This window comes from Punica granatum, chromosome 8 (genome assembly GCF_007655135.1).
Source record: "Punica granatum isolate Tunisia-2019 chromosome 8, ASM765513v2, whole genome shotgun sequence".
Classification (NCBI taxonomy): Eukaryota; Viridiplantae; Streptophyta; class Magnoliopsida; order Myrtales; family Lythraceae; genus Punica; species Punica granatum.
Genome location: NC_045134.1, coordinates 7,172,586 through 7,191,127, shown reverse-complemented (window position 1 = coordinate 7,191,127; position 18,542 = coordinate 7,172,586). Strand labels below are relative to the sequence as shown.

The following is an 18,542-nucleotide window of genomic DNA, read 5'->3' as shown; positions in this document are numbered from 1 at the left end:
ATTGTTATACATGCGTGATGAGGAGTATTGCTAATAAGCAAATATATAAATAGTGATAGGTCTGATTCTTTATCCATGGGGCATAGCCTACAGCTTGAGCATGTATTTCTTGGATATTTAGTTCAATTACTATGTTCGGTCATCGGACAAATCGTCCCTGTGGAAGTTCAAAGTGGTTCCCTTAGCTGGCATCTGGCTCTTAGCACCATCAGCGACCTTGTGCCCAAGCTATTCTACTGGTGTCTTTGTGGGCAAGAAGGCCATGCCAACGCATGCATCTTGGTATACTTCCGTCATAAGTTGCTGGTAATCTTCTCCGGTTTTGACTTTATTACATAGCAAATACTTGTCACAGACATCTTGGATGTAATTGATTTGATAATAAAATGGAGAAAATGACATTGAATCATATACACTCAGTGTTCTATCTTTGCTTGAGGTGCTGTATAAATTCTGTTGTTTTCCAACCCTGAAATATTGATAATATTGTTATCTAGTTTCAGCTAGACGTTTTCAAGCTTTATATAACGTGTGACATTTCATGTGGATTAACGTAATGAGCAAAATTTTACAAGATCAAATTGCAATTAAGTCTTTCCAGTGTAGATACTAATCTATTGTTAGATATAGAAGAGAGAGATCCCCATTTTTATTGTTTTTCATCCGATTTTTCTGTGATCAAACTTGACTCTGGCTCATTCTATTCGAGAATTCTCTACTTTGTTTCCATTAATTTAGAATTCGATATTTGATCTGTATATGGAGCCATTATCTCCATTCTCAACTTCCTGGAAATGATTGTTCAACTCTTTCTATCAACAAAGAATTTTTAGCCAGTGTGTAATGATATTAGTTACAGATTCCAAATGCAAAAGCATCGTTACATTCATTTTGATGGATATTTAGATGTTATGTCATTCGGCCATTCCCCCCTCCATTCAACTGCATATTCTCCCATGTCAACATCTAACCCATGTTTAAATTGCATTTACAGATGCTAACAATAAGGCTCAGCATCCTAGATGATTCCCAGTGCAATTTTAGTTCATGGTTGGAGCTTCTCCATAGTTACTTTCATGAATTCTTGTGGGACCTAACTGCTGAGGTTCATAATCTTAGTACCAATAGCCTTGAGGACTCTCCTTTTGCATCTGTTGTGCCTAATAAAAAGATGCATGTTTTAGGCATCCCAGATATACAGAGGCAGGCTACATACCTTTTCTTGAGGTGTTGTTTCGGTTTGTTCAACCTACAGGGACGAATTGACAAACAATGCAATTGTGTGGCTCCAAAGTCAGGTTCGAATTTAGTTTTAAACTGTTGCAATCATAAGAAAGGTCTGAAAGATCTTAGTCAGTGGCTTAAAAGGAATGTTGCAGCTGAGAATCTACGCCATAACAAGGAATATTTGGGAAAGTACATCGGCTTTGCCTCATCCCTCCTGCAATTATACATGCATGAGGTTTGTTGCTGGTTTAAGAATATTGTTCTTGTAAATTTCTGACTTTGAAATTTTTAATTATGAATTTTTCCTCCAGCCAATTCTTTATTTTTGGAAATAAGACATCATGGAAGTGGCATGAGTCCTTTTAGCATAAATGATAAATTTAATTGATGACCCAAAAGCAGATAACACTGAATTTTTGTATCTCTTTTGGCTGTTAGGATGATTTACTATTCAAAGTGCTATTGCAAATGCTTAAGTTACCGCTAAATGGGACCCTAGAGTGAGTTTCTACGTCCAATTATCTTGCTTGTTCCTTCTTGAGCAATTTGGCCATAATTCTTTTACAAGCCTTGCTATCTTTGCAGATCTTGCGAAGAAAGGATATTTCCAGATATCGAGGAACATTTTCTCCTTCACGTCTCAAATGTTTTTAATCCCATAATAATCTTCCATGTATTTCTTGCAGAGGTAAAGTTACACATCCTCGTGCTCCAAATACACCTTTTTTTATCCCTTCCTTTTGATTGTCGACCTTCAGTTAGGTATTCTTCAATTAATATAATTTCTTGTGAGCAGATACACTATGATCACCAAGTGCTTCTTGATTATCTTATATCCAAAGACGCTGGAATTAGTTGCGCTCAGTATCTTTTGAGGTACAGTCTCAAGTTTTTTTCTTATGCCCCATTATTGCGCTTGTCACTTGTGATGATAACCCTAGATCTCGAACTTTCAACCCCATGATGTTTCTTGATGAACATCTCACATGTTTTGCATTCTATGCTTCTTGTGTCGCCATTTTCTGCAGGTGCCTCCGAATAATATTGGATAAATTTGAGGCATTCCTAGAATTTCAAGTAGATGATCTTACAGAAGAGCCATCTTCCAAGAGGAGGAAACCTTCAATGCAGGGCAGAAATGAGCTGGTAGATGCATCATCTTTACCATCACTTGTCAAGCACCTCGAGGGAGACCACGTAAATGGTTACAAGAACCAGAAGATAAGAGGGCAGCCATTTGCGGAAGCTAAATGGTGTCTCCTTTCCTTAAAAGATTCACTTGAAAGTCTCAATCAAAAGAATTTATTTCCATATAATCCTAAAGCGCTTCTGAAACGGTTTGTTTTTGCTGTGCCAATTATTTTCCATTTGTCCCTGATAATTAATGAAGATGAAAATGGGAATCTCACAAACTTTCTTATTTTGCAGTCTAATGGAATTTCAAGAATTATGCTACCAGCAGCAAAAGTGTACTTTCTGAAAATTGTACCGTGCACTCCAGCGGTCCAGTGAAGAAGGGGTCAAGGCTATCAAGAAGGGTTTCTCATTCCCGGATAATATTAGCCTTTTGAGGTATCATGTTAAATAAGCTGATGTTGACGGGAGAAGGCTTTTGGGGCAAGCAAGCCAACAGCATAGAAAATGAATTTTCTTGTTACTGGTGGGACTGCAGAAATATCACTATCAAAGATCCATAAGGCTCTTTGAGGCTTCTTAATAAAAGCAGCTGGTTGATTCTCTTGTCTAAACGATATCTTTTAGCGTAGTCATATGAAGGCCTGTATTTGGAAAAATTTAATTATTTTCTAATACATGATTGGATAAGGTACCTGAACCTTGTAAGCAGAAGAGCAACAGGGGATGTCATCTTCATATATGAGATGTCTGTGCTTACGCCCTGTAACAAACGAATTTAAAACTTGAAATTATTGCCGATACTCAGAGAACTCACTACAGATTGACTGGAACTCTTGGAATGGGGCCTAAGGAAAATGGTTTTCTTTAAATTCGTAATTGTGAAGATTCTTGGTTTCCTATGCGGGATGGAGGCGTACTGGAACTTTGGGGAAAGAACCGCAGCAGCTGTTTTCCAGATGAGGCATTTAAAGGTTGACAGAAACAAGTGTTGGAGGGAAGGGGATACTTTCACCTTATTAAGACCAGATGTTGAAGAAGCAGGTGGGACGTGAAGTATCAGTCTGTTGCAGTATGGGCCTCATGGCAATATTTTTTGACAGTCCATGCAAGAAATCGATCCTCTCTTTTCCACAAATATAGTGGCATCCTGCGATCTCTGTTAGGGTTGATTTGGAAAGTCTGTTTTGAAGATTCAGATACTAATCAGTCTTAGTGTTATTATATGCATTCATAGGATCAGTCTCACTAGTATACCCTGCAGTCTCCATGATTTGAGTAATACGAAAATGGCGGGATGATGAACTAGATTGGATTTCTGTGTCTGTGTCCCGTGAAGAACTGGGAGTTTGATCCCGTACCTGGTCGGGACGGGAGGGCATCTCCCTCCCACCTTTGGCTGGTGGATTGGGGTGGGAATGGTGTGGGATTGCCAGTCGGGTGGGGTTTTAGCGTCCCTGCTTAAGGACGCTCAGGGGCCATCCTGCCCCGTCTTGGACCGGGATGAGTAGATTGGATAAATTGTAGGGCGGTCAATGGGAGGGGATGGGGGAGATTGGAGTGAATGAGCCTTAAGCATATTTGTTTCCTAAACAACTCTGAGAAAAAGATTTTCTTAGAAAGATTATTTTTATTTCGTAACTGGACTGTCTATATCGTTCATGAGTATCGGGAAGGAAATTGTTGTGAGGATTGGCTGGCTCAGAATGCTTTACATTTACTTCTTGGGAACTGTGTGTTTCACAGTCCACCGACGTGGAGCGCTGCATTTTAGCGATATTTTTGGGGTTTTCATACCCTTCTTTGCATCGTGTAAGTTTTTTGTCTTTCTTTTTTCTTGGGCTTACTCCCTACCGGAAAAAAAAAAAGAAGAAATCTGTAGAGTATAAGTAAAATCTTTCTTACTTATGTTTTACGATTTTTCATGTAAGAACGTGACCCAGGAGCACCAAAACAGAAAGAATCGTGTACTGATATAACTTTCTGCAAATTGTCTCTAAAAGATCCGCTAATTCAGTTCTACTTTTGCGTGCTGAAAGATATACCTCAGTATGAAAACTTTGTTTTCTTGTTTGAAAATTATTTTTGCACTAGTGTTTTATGAACTACTGAGTATCATACGAAAGAACTATTGTGCTAAAACTCTTCACATGATGTACATAGAGGACTTTATCCTTGAAATTTATTTAGTACGGAAAGGCTGTTTTTAAGGTACTATATATTTCATTCAATAATTTCGTTCTAAAATCCTACTTCACCTTCATGTCTCTTTCCATTGCTGAATGAATTATATCTCGTCCTAGATGGAGCAGCAGATCCTTCGCAACGCTGATAAAGTGATCCTCTACCTCAATCAATGATGAAGGCGGGTGTCTCCTCAGTCCACCTCGGTCCATTCCGTTCTTACTTGTTCCATATGAAAGTATCTTTTATGTTCTCATTCGTAATAAGTTATCATTACGTCATATCGTCGTTTATATCAAACTGTTTTCATCAATAATGAAGGAATATTTGATAACTATAATGATGCAAATCGTAGCACGACTTCAAGGGATCCAGTTCAAGTTCCAATTGGACCGATTACGCGAGCACGAGCAAAGAAGTTTAAAGATGAACTCAACGGCCTGATTCAAGAGGTTTGGGCTCAAGCAAATTCGTGGAGGCCCATTGGACATGAATCACGTGATCCACAAAGATCCATCAACATTATTCAAGTTATAGAAGATTCCGGACAAGGCTAAATTCAGCAAGTGTTTAAGGAAGCTTCTAGAACAGTTGATGATCAACAGAAGATAACATCAGATTTGTTTGAAGTTTAAATCTCATAGAGATATTCTAGGGGTATTTAGATTTTATATCTTTATAGATTATGTCATATCTCTATCGATATTTTTGGTTTTAATTTCCTTATCTATAGGAGGAGATATGACCATATTAGGATTACTTTATGTCTATATATATTCATCTTAGACAATTTTTAATAAAAGGAACATTCAGAAAATTGTGAGAGTATTCTCTTTGGTTCTTGAAGAACTAATCGAACTTATCGGAAGTTTCCGTGGCGTTCATCATCGACTTATCAAACGGCTTTCCATCACCGTTTGTGGCGTCTTCATCGACTTATCAAGCGGTTTTCCATTACCGTTTGTGGCGTCTTCCTATATACCGAGGTTCTTGTTTCGCATTAAACAACGGGTTGAGGTCAGTTATACCAAGGTTCTTGTTTTTGTCGTAAACAACGGGTCGAGGGTTCGTCAATCAAATCTGATCGTGGAACGATCTTGGGTTCCTTTAGTTGTCGGGTCTCGTCATTCTTGGCGGGAATCGCATCATTTGGTATCAGAGCATCAGGCTTCAAATCGGGTTTATCCTATCCTTTTTTGTTTCAATTTGCTGAGTTTCGCTTCATCGAAATTGTTCTTTGTGGATTATTAGTAGAAAAAAAAGGGCTGAAAAAAAAAAATTTCGGCTGAAAAAAAAAATATACAAAGCTGAAAAAAAAAGAGCTGAAAAAAAAAATCGGCCAAAAAAAAAATACAGAGCTGAGAAAAAAAAAAGATCGAAAGAAAAGAAAGAAGACATCGTTGTCAATTTGATCCAAATTTTTACATCAGACCATTCTAAAGTTGTTATTTCTCGTTCTTTGTAATCTGCATTGATTCTGATCCCATAATTTCATATAACATTCTGGTTTATTTAATCCTTCATAGTAGTTGCCTTTTCTCTTGCTTCTTTTCTTCCTGAAATTTCCTTTGATCATTAATTTTCCTTGATGAGTTCTTGGTGAATTGTTGCTGGAAAATTTGGAGTTGTTTGTTTAGTTCCAAAGGAACTGAAAGAGAATTGTCGAGTGGAAAAAGGCAAGAGCGGTGAGAATATTAGAGGGTTAAAAGCCACATATTTTGTTGAGTGAAAACACGAGTGTAGAGTGATTCACATTCTTGAGTGTAAACACGTAAGGGAGCGAATTGTGAGGTCCATTTTTTCTAACTTTATTTTGCAGCAATCATGTCTCACAACAGTGCTAAGAGTATTCCCGAAGGTGCTACGGAATTAGCTGATTCGAAAATACTTATAGAGGCCATGATGAGTGAGATGAGGCGTGTGATGAGGTTGGAGTTTGAGCAGTTTCATGAACGGATAGATCTGATGGAGAATAAACGTGTGGAGCAGCCACAAAACTCTCTTAATGCATGTAGGAAGGAAATAGTTCAACCGAGGGAAGTGAGGGTTGAAGATGAAGAGAATTATGGGGCTAGTTTTGATGAAGATGATCGAGAGTCAGTTGTTAGTAATAGGAAACATGGAGGGCGGTTTAGAGAAGATAGGAATCGGGAAGACAAGAACTTGGGTAGTATTAAGATGAAATTCCCATCGTTCCAAAGAAAGAGTGATCCCGATGACATGCCCCCATTGGAGGACGTTCCCGAGGAGAAATATTTAGCTCCAGATGCATTAACATTGGTGGCAAAGAGAGCATTGAGCTTGCAAATAAAAGGAGTTGAAGAAATGCAGCGGGAGAACATCTTTCACACTAGGTGCTACATCAAAGACAAGGTATGTAGTGTGATTATAGATGATTGTAGTTGTACTAATGTTGCAAGCATAACAATGGTGGAAAAATTGGGACTACCCATGCTGAAGCACCCCAAGCCATACAAATTGCAATGGTTAAATGATAGTGGTGAAATAAGGGTGGACAAGCAAGTGTTAGTTGCATTTCGAATCGGTAAATACGGAGATGAAGTGTTGTGTGATGTAATACCGATGCAAGCGGGACATTTGTTGCTTGGACGTCCATGGCAATTTGATAGGCGTGTGAAGCATGATGGCTTTACGAACAAATACTCCTTTGTACTTAATCAACGATCAATCACTCTTGTACCATTGACTCCGCAGCAAGTACATGAGGATCAAGTGAGATTGCAAAAAGAGAGTGATCAAAAGAAAGAGAGTGAACAGAAAAAAACGAGGGAAAATCAGAGAGAGGCCGAGAAAAATGAGAGAGAAAAAGAAAATCAAAATTCGGCCATTGAGAGAAAATCAGAGAGAAAACAAAAGAATTTTTATGCAAACATGGGAGAAATTAGGCAAGCAATGTTTTTAAATCAGCCGATAATTGTACTTTTGTACAAAGAGGCATTTTTCAATACTAACGAACTTGATATCTCTCTTCCTAGTTCTGTTGTTCTCTTTTGCAGGAGTATGAGGATGTCTTTCCCGAGGAAACACCACATGGCTTACCTCCAATCCGAGGGATTGAACATCAAATTGATTTTGTTCCCGGTGCGACAATTCCAAACCGACCAGCTTATAGGAGCAATCTTGAGGAGACAAAGGAGCTTCAACGGCAGGTAAGTGAGTTGTTGGAGAAAGGGTACGTGAGGGAAAGCATGAGTCCATGCGCCGTTCCGGTTAAACTTGTACCTAAGAAGGATGGGACGTGGAGAATGTGCGTTGATTGCCGAGCAATCAACAACGTAACGGTAAAGTATCGTCATCCTATTCCTCGCTTAGATGATATGTTAGATGAGCTACATGGTTTTTGTGTATTTTCTAAAATTGATTTAAAGAGTGGTTATCATCAGATTAGAATGAAAGAAGGAGATGAATGGAAAACTGCCTTTAAAACAAAATACGGTTTGTATGAATGGTTAGTTATGCCTTTTGGTTTGACTAATGCTCCAAGCACCTTTACGAGACTTATGAATCGTGTTTTGCGTGCATTTATAGGTAGATTTGTGGTTGTCAACTTTGATGATATACTCGTTTACAGCAAAAACTTAGATGATCATAAGGTACATTTGAAATCTGTTTTAGATGTGTTTAGGAAGGAAAAGTTATTGGTGCATGAATCTCTTGGTGGAGGATTAATGGGACATTTTGGAATTGCAAAGACTTTAGCTACTTTGCAAGAACACTTCTATTGGCCACATATGAAAAGAGATGTTGAGAGAATTTGTGGTAGATGCATTACGTGTAGGCAAGCTAAATCCAGAGTGCAGCCTAACGGTTTGTATACTCATTTACCAATTCCTATTGAGCCTTGGATTGATATTTCAATGGATTTTGTGTTAGGATTACCTAGGACTAAACGTGAGAGAGATTCAATTTTTGTGGTTGTGGATAGATTTTCTAAGATGGCATACTTTATTCCATGTTACAAAATGGATGATGCCTCGCATGTTGCTGATTTGTTCTTTAGGGAGATTGTGAGGTTACATGGCATGCCTAGAACAATTGTTTCGGATAGAGATGCTAAGTTCTTGAGCTATTTTTGGAAGACTTTGTGGTGTAAGTTAAGTACTAAGCTGTTATTTTCTACTACTTGTCACCCACAAACTGATGGTCAAACGGAAGTAGTAAATAGAACTTTGTCTACTTTGTTGAGGGCAATCATAAAAAAAAACATTAAAACATGGGAAGAGTGTTTACCACATGTTGAGTTTGCTTATAACAGATCTGTTCATTCCGCTACTATATTTTCACCATTTGAAGTTGTTTATGGATTTAATCCTTTAACTCCATTGGATTTATCTCCTTTACCTTTGACTGAGCATGTTAATTTAGATGGCAAAAAGAAAGCTGAATTTGTCAAGCAGATTCATGAGAAAACAAGACTCAACATTGAGCGAAAAACGGAGCAGTATACAAAACACGCTAACAAGGGCCGTCATAAGCTGATTTTTGAACCCGGAGATTGGGTTTGGTTGCATATGAGGAAAGAGAGATTTCCGGCGCAAAGACGTTCCAAACTGCTTCCAAGAGGAGATGGACCTTTTCAAGTCCTGGAGCGCATCAATGACAATGCTTATAAACTAGACTTACCTGGTGAGTACAATGTAAGTGCTACTTTTAATGTTTCTGATTTGCTTCCTTTTGATGTAGGTGATGATTTGAGGACAAATCCTTTTCAAGAGGAGGGGAATGATGCAAATCGTAGCACGACTTCAAGGGATCCAGTTCAAGTTCCAATTGGACCGATTACGCGAGCACGAGCAAAGAAGTTTAAAGATGAACTCAACGGCCTGATTCAAGAGGTTTGGGCTCAAGCAAATTCGTGGAGGCCCATTGGACATGAATCACGTGATCCACAAAGATCCATCAACATTATTCAAGTTATAGAAGATTCCGGACAAGGCTAAATTCAGCAAGTGTTTAAGGAAGCTTCTAGAACAGTTGATGATCAACAGAAGATAACATCAGATTTGTTTGAAGTTTAAATCTCATAGAGATATTCTAGGGGTATTTAGATTTTATATCTTTATAGATTATGTCATATCTCTATCGATATTTTTGGTTTTAATTTCCTTATCTATAGGAGGAGATATGACCATATTAGGATTACTTTATGTCTATATATATTCATCTTAGACAATTTTTAATAAAAGGAACATTCAGAAAATTGTGAGAGTATTCTCTTTGGTTCTTGAAGAACTAATCGAACTTATCGGAAGTTTCCGTGGCGTTCATCATCGACTTATCAAACGGCTTTCCATCACCGTTTGTGGCGTCTTCATCGACTTATCAAGCGGTTTTCCATTACCGTTTGTGGCGTCTTCCTATATACCGAGGTTCTTGTTTCGCATTAAACAACGGGTTGAGGTCAGTTATACCAAGGTTCTTGTTTTTGTCGTAAACAACGGGTCGAGGGTTCGTCAATCAAATCTGATCGTGGAACGATCTTGGGTTCCTTTAGTTGTCGGGTCTCGTCATTCTTGGCGGGAATCGCATCATATAAGTTCTCAAACAATGATAGCAAATCCCTAAAAGGTGGCAATAGCATAAAAGTGAAACCGCCAAATAGTACCTTCACACAGTTGAGAAATAACTTAAGCATATAAATAAGCCCTCAAGCATATCTGTTTGCTATTCCTAAGAGGCATTCACAGAGCTCTTGGGGCTTGGAGAACATCGCCATATGATCCGCACCACCGATCTCAAAAACATATTTGATTCCGCTGTTTTGAATCATCCAACGCTGGAAGTCCTTGGGGATCACTTCATCCTCGCTGCACACGATGCAAACTCGCGTAACCGACCCATACCCTTCCTCAGACAACTTCTGTTGGCGGGACAGGTCATCCATGAATAGTGATCCTGGCCTTACCAATATCTTACCAAGCTCGAGATCCTGAATTAGCCATTGAAATAAAGAACACATGCATCAGTAACCGACTAGCTAGTCATTCCGATACTTTGTGATCAGAAAAGACTATACATGACATGTACTGCTAGTTTACCTCAACAGGAGACAATTGATATAACTTCGAGGACAAGAACATGGGTCCGAAGAAAATCGATGTTCCTCGTTTCTCCCCATTCTGGTAAGGCCGGAATTGAGTGTCAAGCATTTCTTTTGTAGCCTGTTCGAAGTCCCATACATTTTAAGAGAATGAGACCACTACCCCATGGAAAAAAAGAAAAAGAAATTGGTCTTCAATTAGAAGACCAAATATATGACGCGAAATAAAAATTAATGTCTATTAATTATATGCCAGAGAGAAGATATATGTAATAAAATAACTTTTATTTATAAAAATAATATTTATTTTATTATTCATAAATTATTTGTGTTTATTAAAATAAGTCTATACGAGACTTGACAGATACTTTATTATTAAGGAGTTGAGAATATGTGTTTCGAAATAATATGGTACATGTTTCTATTAGAACTGTTCGAGGTCATAAGAATCTTAGCTGAACTCTATTATTCCTGACAGACCGCCACTTCTGTGTGTATCCATGATTAATAGATGAATATTAATGAAGATAGAGCAATGAGTCTCATGCTACTTGATGTTAAATATCGAAACAGACACGTGGACACTTTTGGAGATAAATGAGTCGAATGTGACATACGGATAATATTAACGTGGTACTTTACTGTTGTCAATGAATATTATCTGGATCGTACTAATGCATATAGTCCTTAGACTTGAGATGATACGACTATTTTATACATGGGTAATTGGGATTTGCTATTACTTATATACTTGTACTAAGTATGGATATGCGGCAGATAGTGATTCTAGTTAGCTGTGTATGGAGGTAGGTGACTGGTCGAGATGGGGTTGATTGACTTGAGTAAACAGGAAAAGATCACTGGGTATGATTCTAGTTACTATAATGTTTGATATTAACCATGACCATGATTAAATCAGGATTTGCAATGAAGGCACTTAAGTGCATGGCATATATGGTTATTTGTTCATCAGGATGTCCTAATCGTACATGCATCGCTAATTGGGTGGTCATGACATATTGTGTTAGGTGTTGCCCGTCATTTACCACTCGTTCCAAGGCCAAGAAGTTTGCTGCTACTCGCCCCGAGCCCATTACCATACTCAAGTGCATGGAAATAGGTGGTTAAACACTGATCAAGTGGAGTAGGTGGCTCATTAATTAGCCAACTGCATTTTGGACGAATTTCCTTCAAAATAATAGCGGTTGCAATAAGGTGGATGAGGAATTAATGCCTGGAGACTCATGTTCAACCATCTTCATTTAAACTTTAACTTTCCCATGCTTGGTAACTAGTTGTCTTTACTTTCCATTGCTGTCATCATGTCTAAGTGGTTGAGCACTATATAAGCTCTATTTTGATGAATGAGAATGAATGAATATTTTGAATGAAATTGCCTAGAGCATTTTCTCTCTTTTCTAATATGAACAAGTTCCTTGTTTAGTGACGAAAACCTCGATTCTAATAGTTCATCCTTAAGTGTGGCGAATTAAAATGACTTTTCTTACTTGTGGCGAGTTATCTTATCGAGTGAGTTTAGTTAATTATACCCTTCACCTTTCTTTCTTATCCATTTCTGGTCCACGAGTTCATCACTCTGTGTGCTGATGCCCATGAAACTTCATCGGAGAAGCCATTGAACCCTCTATCAAGCCAACGGTTTTTGGGGCTTTGATCGACCTTGTGAGGTTTTAATCAGATCCTAGAGGACTAGATTGAGAAGCTTCATTAAAACCTATGTGCTTTGGTCGAAGTACATAGAGGGTTCGATGGTATCTTCGATGAAGCTTTATGGACGGTAGTTATAGAGGTTGTTGACTTCCTTCCTACCTCCGGCTACCCAAGTTTCAAAATTTTTAATATTTCTTTGATGACGTGGCTCGCCACATCAATCACCATTAGTGACAGTCATCTATTAACGGATACGTTAGCAAAACTGGCAAAAATTTGAACAGATGCTAAATGAGACATAAAAATGAAAGTTAGTGTATTTCTTAGCCAAAAAATATAATTTGTAATAAAATGTAAAAAATGTAAAGTTTGTGTATTTCCTAATAAAAAATATAGTTTGTGATAAAATATTAAAAAATTGATATTTGACCAAAATTTAATGGATATTAATTTAATTTCACCAATAAGAGCTCATTCTATACCTAATTTTGAGCAATACAAAATAGTGTCAATTATTAATTATGATCTCTTTGTATTAAAATTTGTTTTTTTCCTAAAAATCAATATTTATTTATCCTTTTACTATATTATTTAAAAATTGATTTTTCTTTGTCCTCTGACAGTAGGTGAGGCAAGGGTTTCATTAATTTTGGGTGTCAAAACTAAAATGTCCTAGGTTTGATTCTCATCGATGATTCTGATATATCATTTTATTAAATTTTATCATTATCTTTATGTTAAACCCACGTGTCTTCTCTATTAAAAATAACAATTTATGTGTAAAACATTGGTCAGTGATCATTTTTTTAATGAGATATAATCAAGTATTTACATAAGGACGCACTAGATACTTATAAAATCCCCATTGATCCCATGGTCGGCAGTCTAGTGTCTATGTCCGCTAATTCTCTTGTTGGCTATGCAATATAAATTAGGTTTGCTATTAATAAAATATTCACCAAAGGCAGAGTGTGAAGTGAATTATGGCAAAAAGAAAAACGGTAACTGAATTATATCTATATATTTTCATTCATTTTACTATTCATATTTGGTAAAATTGCAAAAAAAAAAGAATAAAAAAAACATTAAGATGGACTTTACATTTGAGATGAAGGGGCCTTCCTTTCCTTAGTATTTGTCATAGAAAAGGAAAGATAAGTACAGTAAAAAATGATTTTCCTTCCTATTATATTATGCAATGTGCTCTCATTGTTTTCGTCTCAAAATAATAATAATAATAATAATAATAATAATAATAATAATAATAATAATTATTATTATTATTATTTGGTTATTACGCCATATATATTATGGTTTCACCGAATTCTTAATCACTATCCCATATCCCATATTTTTATTTTTATTCAAATCTATCTCGGAAAATTTTTTAGTGTGGCAAGTATGGCCCCACTAACCCTCCACGTAGGCGCCGTTAATCTTCAAACGTACCATGTCAACACAGCCATTACATATTGACGGAAGAGTTAATGCCGGGATAAATTTGAAACTAAATGTAAATCATGGACTATTTTGAATAATTTTTAAAGCATATGATAGATTTAAAAATCCGGTGAAATTATAGGATCTATGACGTAATTTCCTCATTATTAAATAGCATGTGGGGAAACTGTTCCAAATGCCGCCATTGGATATATTTGGACTTTTTTTAAGGAAAGGAGAAAAATCATGTTGAGAAAAACCAAGCTTGGAAAAATGCATCCGCCTTTTGAGACCCTATATACTTGGAAATTGCTAATCATGGTGTAAAATTTTCAGACCCTACATAATCGAGATATTAAACTTTTGGAACCAATTTTTTGTTTTTGCCCGATTTGGAGCAATTTGTTGACATTTGTTTACGGACTTGCGCTTATGCGGGGTTGTTGCTCGTATTACCAAATTTCTACTAAAATAATGTGTTGATTGGAAATGAACTGTTAACTAATATATATATCTATATATATATATATATATAATAATTTGATACTTATCCAGAAAAATAATAATTTGATAAAAATAGTTAAATAATTCAAAAAATCTTTTATGTTGTTTAAATGGTTAATTGTATTAGTGGTTCAAAAAGTTTCATAAATATTACAGGTTGATTCAAAAAGTTTTTTTCATAACTTGTTGATACATTAAGTTTGAAAACCGTTTCGATATAGTGCATTTCGTCATCTTGTGCTTGATGCCGTTAGTTCGACGCTGACGTGGCTCATTACGTGTCAATGCTCATCTGATGTGGCTTAAATTTTAAAATAAAATATTTGTTTCTAATTTTAAAAATAAAAAATAAAAAAAAGAATAAAACAAATCTAAATTTTTTAAAAACAAAAAACCATTAAAAAAGTAAATTCTCTCAATTCTCTCTCATCTCTATTCTGTCTCTATATTCTCTCTCCTCTCTCTCCCATCTCTCCGTTCTCTCTCTGCTGTCTCTCTCTCTTTATGTCTCTTCTCTCTGTCCTACCACCCCCAATCGTCCGACCTCGATTCGGCCAAAGCCCAGGGACTTCACCCACAGGGGGGGGGGGGTGTGCTTCCGCTTGGGAAAGGGCCTCAACGATGCAGTGGCAATTCAACTCAATTGGCTAGATCGAGTCCGATCTCAGAAGGTTGAATGATGAGATGAGTTTCGAGTATGTCTCTCTATCTTTTTCCTCTGTTTGACTTTCAACTTCCAGCTTGATTCTACCAAGGGGAAAGAAAATGGGAGGAAGAATCAGGGAAGATAAAAAAAATCCACTGGAATCTTTGGTTCTTCGAAGTGATGGGGTGGCAGCAAAAAGGGAGAAAATTAGGGGTCACAATTTGCATCTAATTAGGTCTCACCGTGAACCCTTAAGTTACTTCAAGAAACATTTTGCACTATTATGTAATTTCTATAAAACATTTTGTACTATTAAGTTACAATTTTCAAAAGAGTTTGCACCATCATGTAACGTTTTACCAAAAACAGATAACGGTCATATTCTTCCCCCGTCTCTGTGTAAAGAAACAACATCAATAAAAGCCCACAAACACTGAAAGTGACGATACAATTCAATTTCCCTCTAGCCATTGAAAGGGAGCCCATATTCAAGAATCAGGCAGGGAGCGCTATTGCCCTTTCAAGGAGGGCTCGGGGCAGCGGAGGAGGCTAAGTCAGTGCTAGTCCTCATCTTCTCCCTATCTCTTTGAGCTCAGATCTCGGATAGGGACACGGATCTCGTCCTTCGCCACATGGACTTGTCCCTTAGCCTTAGATCCCTCCCCCCGCTGTCATCCTTGTCCATGGGATCAGACTCCTTCGAGTCGTCCTGATTCTCGGCGCCTCAAATCTCTCTTCGAGCAGTCGAGGGTAGTAGGATAGAGAGAAGATACATGGAGGATAGAGACCAGATAGAGAAGGGAGAGATGGGAGAGAAAGGAGAGAGAAGAGAAAGAAGATAGAGACCGAAGAGAGAGAAGAAAGAAGAGAAAGAAGAGAGAATTATTTTAGATAAGCACTGACATGTAATGAACCACGTTAGCGTCGAACTAACGGTGTCAAGCATGACGGAATGCACCACATCGAAATAGTTTTGAAACTTAATGTATCAGCAAGTTACCAAAAAAACTTTTTGGATCAACTTGTAACATTTATGAAATTTTTTGAAGCACAGTAAAATTAACCATCATTTAAAGGAGTAGATTGTTGGAAAAAAAGTACTTTTTTGGGTTAAAAAAGGTATTAAACTATCTCCAGTCATGGTCATTATTTGAGTTTTTAAAGTGGATTCGTTACTGTCACATAATCGCCATATCATTTAAAAGCACACAATGAAAAGAGACACTCATCATCTAACCGTCATCTTTATTTTTTAGTTTCTTCATGAATCTATATACATGTTAAATTAAAAAAAAGGCAACGGCACCTTCCTTGGCTCTTTTTTTTTTGCTAACCCGGAGTGTTTAGACTTTGTCCGACTAATCTTCGGAGCTCTGTGAATTTTCGACGGCGTACAGAGCAGGTAATCACGCCAAAAGGCGCTCCGATGGCCTCAAAGGGATTTGAACCCGAAATCAAATATAAATTTAAACGCACTTTAATCATTAGGTCAAACCTTTGAAGGTTACCTTTCTTGGCTATTGAGGGGTTGGGGCAAAGCTGCTTTTGGGAGATGCCCAGCGGGGTTTCTCCTTGAGTGACGCCACGTGGCATCTCTAGATGGTGGAGACACGCCCGCTGTGCATAGTCTTATTAGAGGCGCAAGGTGAGAAGCGAAAAGGACAGGGAGACATGACAATGGAAGAGTACTGTGTGGAGTGGAAGGAAGATTTTTTTTTTTGGTGGAAAAAGATTTTTTTAATCAATGAGAGGAGATTGGGGTGAGAAATCACACACAATTATATTAGATTTTTTTTGTGAATATATGTTTTTGGTGTGCATTTTAATATTCAAAAGTCCAATTGATTTCGACCAATTTCATTTCGAGTTTAGTTAAAATTCTCGTAACGTAGATTTTTTTTATCCACAAGACTAAAACAATCGAATCACTTCAACTAATTGACATTGGTCAATTTGTAATTATTGATGAAGTTTTATAATGGTCAAATTTATAATTTTCATACCTTAATTTAATGAAATTTCAAGAATGGTAGAATGGGGGAAAAAAAGTTATCTGTTTACATTATAGCATAGAAGCATAGATATGTATCACCATAATATCATATTTGTCTCCCGCCTAATTAATCCGATATTGTCTGCCTTCATCATGTAAAGGACCGTCCAAGAAACTCCTTGATTTTCCAGGGACAAGTCCAACGAATATCCAACAGAATTTTTCCCTCTAAAATTCAGTAGGAAGTTTCTTTTTAAAAAAAAATAAATTTGAAGACAGAAATATTTCCGACGGACTTTTTCTTGGGAATTCATCGGAAATTTTTTAAGGTAATTTTTCCGAGGAAATGACAAGGTTTGTTGTGGCGAGAATAAGCAGATCAGATGATCGACTTCATGTTAGCTATTCGCAGAGCCAGACTCCAAAAATTTCATATGGAACCCCCGATCGATTTCAAGGTTCACATTCTATACCAGTTGTACATGGTGATCTCGATGATAGCGTAATCTCTTCGAATAGAAAGGAACAGGAGGTCGTATTACCCGGTCTAGGACATATGATGGCCCGTGTGTGGTATCAGGGACGAAGGCTGAGAGGAAAACGGCAACCGACACCTTGTCAGCGAACATGTCTGAGGCGAGAGCCAGGCTTAGGCCGCCGAAGCTGTGGCCCACCAGCACCACGGTCTCGGCTGGAGGAACCGCAGCATGTAGAAAATCAAGCAGTGGCTGCGTGTACTCCTTGAACGTGTAGACCTCATGTATGGGCCTGGGGTTGGTACCGGAGGCTGCAAGGTCGAGCACCGTGACGCGGTGGCCGGCTGACTCGAGGCGGTGCTTCAGCTTGAACCAAGCCCACGCACCATGGCATGCGCTGTGGACAAGGACGAAGTGCTTCTGATGCTTTTGCAGTTTCTGTTCCTCTGTGTTGAGAGTTGAGAATGCTCTAGCTTTTGAAGATGTGAGAGAGGAGAGATCAAAGGCAGCAGCAGATGAGGAGGCGGAAGCCCTAACTCCATCGGATTTACCACCCAGTTCTAATCCCAACTTCAGTGGATCCAAAGCAGAAGGTGGTGGCTGTGATGTTGGGATCAAACTGGATGGGGATGCTGTAGATAAGAACTGAAAGCAGTGAAGCAGCGGCCGTATTACTTCATCTGCTCTGGGATAGGCTGGTGATGAGAGTGATGGCGGAAAAGCTTCTTAGAGGAGGATGTAATTGTGGACCTCCACATTGTAGAGATGGCAGCTGCAGCAGTTGTTGCGGGACAACTTAAGACTCCAAGAGAAAGGTAAATGCTGTGATCCATGGAAATTTTTTTGGACTCAATGAACTAATTGATTTAATTTATATTTGTTTTGCCACAAACGAAAGGCGTCACATGCTGGAGCTACGTGAGGTGGCTTCCCATGCGGTATACTGGTCAATCTCACCAATACAATGCGTAGCACCATGGCTGAGCAGGGGCGAATCTAGGATTTTTGTTTAGGGGATGCAAAAATATTGCTTGATATAAATAGTACATAAATGTTTTTTTCAAGGGGGGCAAAGTGCAAATTTTACATAGAAAAATTCATAAATTAACATAATTTTGAGGCAAAATTATAAAAAAGTCAAAGTTCAGGGGGGCAATTGCCCCCCTGATATTACATTGGCTCCGCCCCTGGCCCTGAGGTTTGTAA

General features: G+C 37.9%; 2 protein-coding genes across 2 annotated transcripts; one reads left to right on the top strand and one right to left on the bottom strand.

Annotated features, from left to right (window-relative positions):
* The first annotated feature begins 75 nt into the window (after positions 1-75).
* LOC116188676 lies at positions 76-2,731 on the top strand. The gene is made up of 8 exons (XM_031518163.1): positions 76-306; positions 995-1,462; positions 1,666-1,727; positions 1,813-1,915; positions 2,024-2,103; positions 2,256-2,379; positions 2,440-2,564; positions 2,656-2,731. The coding sequence occupies exons 1-8, from the start codon at positions 76-78 to the stop codon at positions 2,705-2,707; spliced, it is 1,245 nt and encodes a 414-aa protein (XP_031374023.1). The 3' UTR covers positions 2,708-2,731.
* Positions 2,732-10,099: 7,368 nt separating this feature from the next.
* On the bottom strand, positions 10,100-18,314 carry LOC116188675 (salicylic acid-binding protein 2-like). The gene is made up of 4 exons (XM_031518162.1): positions 18,230-18,314; positions 17,403-18,058; positions 10,605-10,727; positions 10,100-10,495 (listed from the first exon to the last, which is right to left on the bottom strand). Exons 1-4 carry the CDS (start codon positions 18,312-18,314, stop codon positions 10,214-10,216), a joined length of 1,146 nt encoding a protein of 381 aa, XP_031374022.1. The 3' UTR covers positions 10,100-10,213.
* Positions 18,315-18,542: the final 228 nt, after the last annotated feature.